General features: G+C 50.8%; 1 protein-coding gene across 1 annotated transcript; it reads left to right on the top strand.

The window, feature by feature from the left end:
• The first annotated feature begins 6,001 nt into the window (after positions 1 to 6,001).
• Positions 6,002 to 6,938, top strand: LOC134420453 (olfactory receptor 14C36-like). The gene has a single exon (XM_063160624.1). The coding sequence runs from the start codon at positions 6,002 to 6,004 to the stop codon at positions 6,932 to 6,934; it is 933 nt and encodes a 310-aa protein (XP_063016694.1). The 3' UTR covers positions 6,935 to 6,938.
• Positions 6,939 to 10,008: the final 3,070 nt, after the last annotated feature.

Genomic DNA, 10,008 nt, shown 5'->3' with positions numbered 1-10,008 from the left:
AAATAACAGCACACAGTCTAGAGATCAAGTCCAAACATCCAAGGCAAAGGAACCCTCTGAGCTCATACTCATGGTTAAAATGTACCAAATCTACACAAATCACTACATTTAAACACGATAAATATCATCACTGATGTTCCCCCACTCGCTTCTCCGCGGGGCACTTCTCTCCCTGCCCCCACAGCCTGCTGCAGCCAGTGTCTCAGGCCTCACTCGGCTGCTTCAAACACGGGTGGTACTCACCCCCCCGGCAGTGTAGGGCACTGTAGATTTACTCTCTTTTATATACCATACACTTATACACTTGCACGATTAGAAACACAGTGCACTGGCCACACAATACATTGACCATACAGTGACACAGTGTCCAGGCATCACACACACACAAACAAAACACACACGGGCTCAGCAGTTGTGCTCTATCAGAACAATGAACTCCCCAATACACACATACACGGGTTCACCCGGCTCACCCCCAGAGCCACTAGCGGTTCCGATGAACCCCATCTCTAATACAGCTGCTCCATCAGCTATACCCAGATGTCTCTGGGTGGTTTACTCCCTTGCTCTCCTTTCCCTGCCCCGGGGGCCCCTCAGTACATACCGTATCTTCCTCCGCAGGCCAGCAGGTCGTTGTCTGTCTCCACAGGTGGCAAGCGAGACGAGCGGAGCCCCACAAGGAAAAAAAATCCTAGGGCATGCCTTGGAGGTCCGTCTATCTCCCCTACCCCTGCAGGGACAGAGAACTCCTGGCTGGCTCGCCATAATGTTTTGCGGAGAAAAGAAGAAACCTCACAACTTTATAAAAGTTGTAAAGCCCAGTATGCCTTTATTACGACGTGCACCGGATGCAAGCCTCCCCAAAAGGCATGCATACCCCTGAAGACTTCAGGTCTCCTTTTATCCCCCTTCCAAATGCATATACATAGAGTTTCACAATAAGTTCATACATATTCATTCTGCGTGACATTTATCGCCAGTTCTCCTTTATCAAAGGAATTCTTAGGTCGGGGGCAAATTGACCTTGTGGTCATTTCTGTTTTTCTTTCTCTGTCGTCTTGCTGTCTCCTGCATCTGACTTTTCCTTCAGCTTTGGCCTCACAGACTTTTCACCTCTCTTAGACACTTCACCTAATTCAGAATGGATCTCTACTCTGTCTCAGGGTTCAGGAGGCAAGATGGAGGGAACTGGGTGTATCCGGCCTTTCTCTTTCTTCTTCTAGGCCTCCATTTTCTGCTGTGATGTTGTTACAGATTGGTTTAGAGCAGAAGCTCACTGTCTAACATAGGTGATAGGTTTTGGAAAGTAATTGTAAACATTGTACACGTAGTTTTTAGTATAAAGACACAACACCATCCCGGGGGCAGGCAGAATGCCTTGGACAGTCTTGCTGAGCTGACCTCAGCAGGGCAGGAGAAAATTTTTTATAGATAATATAAAATAAACGACCTTAAGATGGAGAAATGAAGAGCCCTTCTTGAAGACTCCTTCTTCAAGCACTGGGCTGGGAAAAGAATCCTTTGAACTTTTCTCAGGGTCACTCTAACCAGCTAGAGATCCCAACAGGTGTGGGTGCAGGGGCCTTGTCAAGAGCTGCCAGCCACTGCTCGGAGCTTGCCTGGAAGAGGAGCTTGAAAGAGGCGCCCAAAATGGATGCCCAAAAGAGGAGGGGAGTTCCCATTACAATACAATAAATCATCTTCTGTGCCGCATATTCTAATTTTCACTAACTAATCTAGTACAAGATACAAATCTTACAGCATTTACATACAGCCTGTAAGAAACTTTACATTGCCATACTGTGTTACATTTTAAACCCTAAAAACTACTCTTTGGACTCCTTCTTTCAAGCTAGTAGGGTCTGCTCTGACCCTTGGCCTGTCTGCAAGCAGAGGGTCTTGTTTCATCAAAAGAAGATTACCTTCAGCCAGTCATACCATGGTTTTCCAGTTGTTCAGTAACTAAGGCTTGGTATCTCAAAGCTTGCTTTCATTTCAATCTCACTTATAGTTTCCATATTCTCAAAATCTTTTGCCAGGCAATCATATTTATAAGGCTTTCCTGTTTCATCCTCCCCAGCATCTGCTTCTTTTCATTTTCACCCCCCTTGCCCTGAAGTTGGGGAATCAGAAAGGTTTGTCACAGCCTACCTCATTGGGTCTTTTGGCACCCAAACAGGGACCCTGACATTGAATCATGTCAGCTGGGGTTACCTGATGGATAGGTCAGTGCTCCCTGGGATTTTGGATTGTGCCGGGCGGGCAGATTCATCATTGCTTTGAGGGACCTCGGCCAGGATCCACAAGGGACAACGACAGTTTCACCTGCGTAGGATTGCAGATGGGTTTGGGGAAACGCAGGACAATTATTGCCCATTTTGCCACTCTGTTTTTACAATACACATCCACATCCCATAACTGATTTGGGGTGTTCCAGTGGCTGTTCCACCTAAGGCGGAGAAAGAGAAAAATGGCAGCCAGATGACCAAAGTAGAAAGGTGTGTAGATCGATGCTTTAAGTTAATTCTCACTGATCATGACTAAATATCTTCAAAGAACAAATTAAATTCAATCGTGAAGTGGATCATTAAAAATTTTCCAGATGCCCCTGAACCTGACTGTCCTCCCTCCATCTTGGCTCCTCCACTTCCTGCTACCACAACCTTCTCTTCCGCCCTAAATGAACCTCCAGACTCCACCCCCATGAATGTGGGTCACGCCCCCACTTTCAATCATTCCACCTTCACCTTGGGCCGTGCTTCTAGAAGGCCACACCAGAAGTCCACCATCCTAGATCAAGGCCCTTCCTTCCCAACACCTGACAAAATGGCAGTGCCCTTTGCATCACACTCCGGCAACAATATAACCCCATGCTCAAGGTACTAAGCCCAACTGTCACACTATATCTAATCCAAATGTTTCTCCTCTAAGTTATTCTTCCTCCCCTGAAAGACAGTTTGGATTCCTCAGAGCCAGCTTGCTCCTCAACCCTGGAAGATCCCTGGGAAAGTAAGAAGACTGGCATATAGTCTCGAAATTCCCCCATGTGTTATGAAAGAAGGAGGCAGAATCCCAGGTATTAGCCATTGGTTTATGGGGAAATCAAGGATCTGTGTAGGACAGCTAAAGACCATAGGAAGAACTTATCATCTTTTAATGGCCTAATGAGGACCATGTTTACAGCACATGTCTTAACCCCCTATGATTTAAAATGTATTATGACCATGTTGCTGTCACCTACAGAATACATCCTGTGGGAAGGAGCATGGAAGTGTTTACTAAATAAATTAATAGCAGACTATGCTAATAATGAGGCAAGGGTGGAATTGACAACCATCTAGGTGGAGAAGGACAACAGAGCCTACCAGATGATCAAGCAGTAGGTATCGCCAGAGAAGTATTGGATGATATCAAAGAGATGGCTTTGAAAGCTTTAATCCAGTTATCGGAGTGTAGCACCCCCAATGTGGACTACCTTGGGTGGCTACTGCTAAAGCTTTAGGACAATTAGACCATGTTGGGTGCCTGTTAAGTAAGCAAACCAATGCTACCTCCCTCACACTGAGTGGCCTGCTCTCAGACATAGAGACCATCAGACATGCCACCTTGCAGAACAGCCATAGAGTTTTTACTCTGGGCACATGGGCATGGCTGTGTAGACTCTGAGAGCTGTGTTGTAAGAACTTTTCCAGCCAAAGCGAGTCAATCCACAAGAGCATTCAAGTACTGAAGGAAGGGTTCAAGAAGCTTCAAGTGGAAAACAAAGACTAGGTCAATAAGCTCTTCCAATCCAAGGGACTAAAGGGTTGGATGATGTTGAGCTAAAACAGGACTATTCGTTCTCTTAGTGATTGTTGTATTGTTAATTGTCCCATGTTTTTTATGCTTTTGGAAATCTTACAAAATTCTTTCAGTTCCATCTTTGTTGTAAAGCAGAACAGAGAAAGATACCCAACACAGGCTCATCATGGACTCCATGGAGGAGAGAATTGGAGGCCAGGATGGCACAAAAACCTCTCAGAGACTCAGTGTGGGAAGGAAAATCCTAAAAAGTACCTTAAAGTATTCTTAAATCCATAAAGTATCTTAAAAACCTTGAGTATCTCAAAACAATAATGAGCCCCACTGAGTGTCAGTACAATGCTCTCAAGGGACTCATTAAAGCAGATAATTGGGGCCATAATTGCAGAAACCTCTCACAGAGTCTGGATCAAAAGGGAAACACCAAATACCTTAAAATAACTGAAGTACCTTGAAGCATTTATGAACCCCGCTGAGTGGTGTTACTGACAAAGCCTCTCCAGGGACTAATTACAGCAGATAATTGGAGGCCATGATTGCACAAACCTCTCAGAGACTCCAATGCAAAAGCCAAACCCAAAGTCCGTTGAAAAACCTGCAGTCCATGGGATCATTAAGAAGCCCCCAGGGCCATTTCTGAGCAAGGCTCCCCAGGGACTCCTTCCAGCAGATCCTTGAGGCCACTGGGATGTGGGCTAGGGGGGATGCTGAGGTCAGGACAAGGGGCTGACAGTGCCTAGCCTGGCTGGGACTGTGCCAGGAGGCCCCAGTGCCTCAGGACAAGGTGTCTCCTCACAGCCCTTGGTGGCACAGAACCTGCTGTGCCCCAGGGCACCAAGACTTGACTTCTCTTTGTCCTCACTTTCATCAGTGCCTCCAGTTCTCTGGTCTGCCTGGGGCCTGGGAACACTTTCTCAGTCGTGTCCCTCAGTGGAACCCATTAAAAGTCCAAGAAACTTTGGAGTTGGATTCTGACTTGGAGTTCTGGAGAGGTTTCTTCAGCTCCCTCTCAGGGACTGATATTCAGGGCCTGAGCACAAAGCCCCAGAGGCTCATTAGAGTTCTTGTGCTGTGTCTGTGCTGCTGAGCTGAGCCTGGCACAGAGGTAGCTCCTAGTAACCAAGAAGAGCTTCAAAAGCACATTTCTCTTGATGAGCAGCTCTTCTGCCAGCCCAGCAGGGCTGGGGCTCTGCCTGCAGCCACCCTGGGCACAGCACAGAGGCACAGAGAGCTTCAATCAGTCAGGGCTGGGAAGGTGCTGAGAAGTGCCTGGGGCAGAATCACTGCCAGCCCTTGGCACAGGAACCTCTGGCTGCAGGACAATGCAGCTGCAGTTCCTGGAGCCATCTCCTAAAGCTGCAACATCCCAATGCCTACAGGACCTGTGAGTACATTCTCTGATTGTCTCTTGTGCAGAGCAGCCAGGGGTGCCCAGGGCTGTCCTGCAGAGCAAGGTCCTGCAGCCCAGGGTGCTGGGCTGGGGCTGGGACTCTGCTGCCTGCCAGGGACAGCACTCAGCCAGCCCTGGCAGCTGCTCCCAGCACTGGGGGACAAGATCTGGGTGGGAGGAGACAGCTGGTAAGGCTTGGAAGTGTTCTCCTTGTCTGGGGAGAATTCTGCATTGTTCAGGACTGCTTCCAGTATGGCATTTAACTGCAGAACATTTTAAAGTAGATTATACAGGGAGCACACTGAGTCAGGGACTGCATGCAAGGGGAAATCCTGCTTTATTAATCTACTGCTCCGGGTTGTCTGAGTGGGAAATTGCACATCAATATTTATCTCTAAGTTCAGGGTGAGAAATTTTTTTTTCTGAAATCATTCGAAATCAGGAAGTTAGAGACATTAGCACAGGACAACTCAGAGGCAGCATCAATGATGCTTTTCAAGCCCCGTCAGAGTTGCTCTGATGGTTCTGCAGAGCCACAGCTGCCCCTGGGCAGTGCCTGAGATGGGAGGGGTCTGCAGGGCAGAGCTAAGCCCCCAGGGCTGGGCTGGGCTCTGGCAGCACTGGCAGGGCCCAACCCTGGGCACAGAGAAGCAGCTGCGGGCAGGGACATCTCCAGGCAGCAGAGCCCCGGGCAGGCAGTGGGGGGAAAGTAAAGTGCCCCCAGGCTGTGCTGGGATATTTCAAGTCCTCTCCAAACCCAGCTAATCCATTATTACATTTTTTACAGATCCCCATGTCAAGGCACAGCAAATGTCCAACAGCAGCTGCATCAGCCACTTCCTCCTGCTGGCATTGGCAGACACGCGGCAGCTGCAGCTCCTGCACTTCTGCCTCTTGCTGGGCATCTCCCTGGCTGCCCTCCTGGGCAACGTCCTCATCATCAGCGCCATAGCCTGCGGCCACCACCTGCACATGCCCATGTTCTTCTTCCTGCTCAACCTGGCCCTCGCTGACCTGGGCTCCATCTGCACCACTGTCCCCAAAGCCATGCAAAATTCCCTCTGGGACACCAGGAACATCTCCTACACAGGATGTGCTGCACAGCTCTTTTTCTTTGTGTTCTTCATTGGAACAGAGTTTTCTCTCCTGACTGTCATGTGCTACGACCGCTACGTGTCCATCTGCAAACCCCTGCACTATGGGGCCCTCCTGGGCAGCAGAGCTTGTGCCCACATGGCAGCAGCTGCCTGGGCCAGTGGCTTTCTCAATGCTCTCATGCACACAGCCAGTACATTTTCCCTGCCCCTGTGCCATGGTAATGCCCTAGGCCAGTTCTTCTGTGAAATCCCCCAGATCCTCAAGCTCTCCTGCTCCAATTTCTACATCAGAGAACTTGGATTTCTAGTGTTTTCCATCTCCTTAGGACTGGGATGTTCTGTGTTCATTGTATTTTCCTATGTGCAGATCTTCAAGGCTGTGCTGAGGATCCCCTCTGAGCAGGGACGGCACAAAGCCTTTTCCACCTGCCTCCCTCACCTGGCCGTGGTCTCCCTGTTCCTCAGCACTATCATATTTTCCTATCTGAAGCCCCCGTCCATGTCCTCCCCATCCCTCGATCTGGTACTTTCAGTTCTGTACTCGGTGGTGCCTCCAGCCCTGAACCCCCTCATCTACAGCCTGAGGAACCAGGAGCTCAAGGCTGCAGTGTGGAGATTGATGACTGCATGCTTTCAGGGACAGTAAATTGCTGGACAATTTTTGCAAATAACTTGTAATAAAAGTAATCTTTCATACTTCTTCTTGGTTTGGTTGTGGGGATTTTTTTCCCTTGTTTTAGTTTTACATATTTTAAAAAAATAAATGTCATTGCTTGTGCCATTTCTCATTTTGTTTCTCTCCATCTTCCCTGTGGCCACAGACTGTGTCAATGAGGGGCTGCACTCTCAGTGGCTTTAAAGGAACTAAATGATCTCCCAGCAGAGTTTTCTGCAGAGATCCCCCTTTTGTTGCCTTCTCTGGAGCTGCAGCAGCAATGTCTGTGTGCAGAGCTGGGGGCAGATCAGTGCTGGCCAATCGGCTGTGCCCAGCAGCAGCAGCACTTGGTGTTGCCAGTGCTGCTGCCGTGGCCCTGCCCCGCTGCCCTGGTGGCCCTGGTGTTGCTGTAGGGCCTGAGTGCTCTCGGCGCCAGGCACAGCCCTGGGGGTAGCAGTGCCAGGGCTGCAGCAGGGACAGGCCATGGGCACTGCTGGGGCAGCGTAGACGCCTCAGTCAAGGGCCTGGGGGCTCCAGGCTCCTTGCCCAGCCTCTCTCAAGAACACGGCCATGCCAATGCTCAGCACAGAAAAGCCCCGTGAGCAGCCCCAGGCTGGCCGTTGGCAGGCTGGGGGCAAACAGCATGGCTGGGGCTCTGCAAGGGCCCTGGGGCAGACGGGAAGGAGCAGCAGAGCAGGGGCTGATCCATCCCCAGGGCGCTGGACAGCCCAGGGCAGCGTCCCAGAGCGTCCTCATGGAGCTGCCAACAACATCCCCCCTCTGCAGCCCTGGCCTCTCCCCCAGCTCACACAGGTGCCCCATCCTTGCAGGAACAGACATGGAAGCACTGGCTCAGCAGCCCCTGTTTGCATTACACACAGCAGGGGGAGAACCCCCATGCTGTTGGTGTGGGGACATGAACCTGAGGGAGCACAAATGCCATCAGCCCCTGGGGCCAGCAAGGGCTGGGGGATGCCAGGGAAACCACTCAGCTTTGTCCTGGCCTCTGCAGACAGCCAGTAAGTTTGTTCCCATCAGCTGGGAGTTTCCTGTGCCACTGCAGACGCTGTTGCTCAGAGCCAGGGCTGCCTGGCAGCCACCCCCAAAATGCCTTCAGGATTTATTTCCCTGTCTTCACCTTTACTTTCTTTCCTCTTTCCTGATACAGATTTCTTCCTATTGCCGAACCCTGCTCCCTCCCCTGCAAACTGACTGTCTCTGTTTGCCTTTTCCTCTCTGGCCCCACTCCCCGTTGCAGTTCCTGACTTGGCACCATGGGAGCGTCCCTGGGCAGCAGGATCATCCTACAAGTGCTGCAGGAATTGTCTGCAGGCTCCTGCAGTGCCTGGTGCTGCTCCCTTGCCAGAGGCACCCCAGGCCAGGGGGGCACATCTGGGCTGCTGTGTCTGGCTCTGGGGCTCCCTGTTCTGGGCAGTGAGGAGGAGCTGCAGAGGCTCTGCAGGACTGACAGGATGGGCTTTGGAGCTGGCAGGAGAAGCTGAGGGACCTGGACTGCTGGAGCTTCTGAAGAGGAGGCCCAGGGCTCATCCTGCAACTGCTCCAAGGGTGGATTCAGAGAAACCCAGAATCAGCAAGGTTGGAAAAGGCTTTGGAGATCAAGTCCAACGTGTGCCCTGATACTGCCTTCTCTCTCCTGAGCCTCCTCCTCTCCAGGATAAACAACCCCAGCTCCCTCAGCTGCTCCTCACAGGACTTGTGCTCCAGACCCCTCCCCAGCCTTGTTGCCCTTCTCTGGACACGTTCCAGCCCCTCCATGGCCTTCCTAAATTGGGGGCCCCAGAACTGCAAACAGCACTTGAGGTGCTGCCCAAGCAGTGCTGAGCACAGGGGAAGAATCCCTGCCCTGCTCCTGCTGGCCACACCATTCCTGACCCAGACCAGGAGCTATTGGCCTCCTTGGCCACCTGGGTACACTGCTGTCTCATGTCCAGCCTGCTGTCCATCAGTGCCCCCAGGTCCCTTTCTGCCTGGCTGCTGTGCAGCCCCTCTGTCCCAGCATGTAGAGCTGCAGGGATTGTTGTGGCTAACATGCAGGACCCGGCACTTGGACTTGTTCAACCTCACCTTGTTGGATTTGGGCCTTGGATCCAGCCTGTCCAGGGCCCTGTGCAGAGCCCTCCTACCCTCCAGCAGATCCACACTCACACTCAGCTTGGTGTCATCTGCGAATTTGCTGATGCTGGACTCAGTCCCTTCATGCAGATCATCAGTGCAGACATTGAAATCCACGCTGGCTGGATCTGACCCCTCGGCCATCCTGTGGGCGCCCTGTTGATGGCACTCAAGGTGATCTGTTCCATAACCTTGCTGGGCACCCAGGTCAGGCTGAAAGGCCTGGAGTTCCCCAGCTCCTCCTTCCAGCCCTGCTTAGGGATGGGCTCACATTGGCACCTACAGTCCTCTGGGACCTCCCTGCTGAGCCAGCACTGATGGTAAATGATGGAGAGCAGCTTGGGGATCTCATCCACCAGCTCCGTCATCCCCCTGGGATGGATCCCATCTGATCCCAGAGACACCTGTGAGAATTGAGAGGCTCATCAGGTCACCAACTGTGTCCTCCTGGATTACAGGGGCTGTTCTGTTCCCTGTGCCCATTTAGCAGCTCAGGAGAACACTTGTCCTGAGGACAGCCTGTCCTAATATTGAAAATTAAGAGAAACAAGATGTTAAGTAGCTCTGCCTTCTCCTTATCTTTAGTTACTATATTCCCCACTGCATCCAATAAAGAGTAGAGGTTCTCCTCATCCCATGTTTTGCTATTAATTTAATTGTGGAAACATTGTCTATTTTTTTTTCACAGAAGTGGTCAGGTTAAACTCTAATTGAACTTTCACCTCTTAACTTTTTTTCTGCATGACTTTACAACATCCTTAAACATTTCCTAAGCTGCTTGACCTTCTGTCCAAAGTTAATGAACCTCTTGTTACCCTTGAGTTCCCTACAAAATCTCCACGGCCAGCCAGGCCAGTCATTTTCCTCACTAGCTCATCTTTTGCCACACTGGGACAGGCTGGCAATTGTAATCTCCTTACTATTACTTTCTT

The sequence above is a fragment of the Melospiza melodia genome, chromosome 7 (genome assembly GCF_035770615.1).
Source record: "Melospiza melodia melodia isolate bMelMel2 chromosome 7, bMelMel2.pri, whole genome shotgun sequence".
Classification (NCBI taxonomy): Eukaryota; Metazoa; Chordata; class Aves; order Passeriformes; family Passerellidae; genus Melospiza; species Melospiza melodia.
The sequence above is the reverse complement of the archived record's forward strand: the minus strand, read 5'-3'. Positions and strand labels throughout refer to the sequence as shown.

What these genes read in the sequence shown, in the direction of transcription:
- LOC134420453 (XM_063160624.1), top strand. Translation starts at nt 6,002, where the DNA reads ATGTCCAACAGCAGCTGCATCAGCCACTTCCTCCTGCTGGCATTGGCA.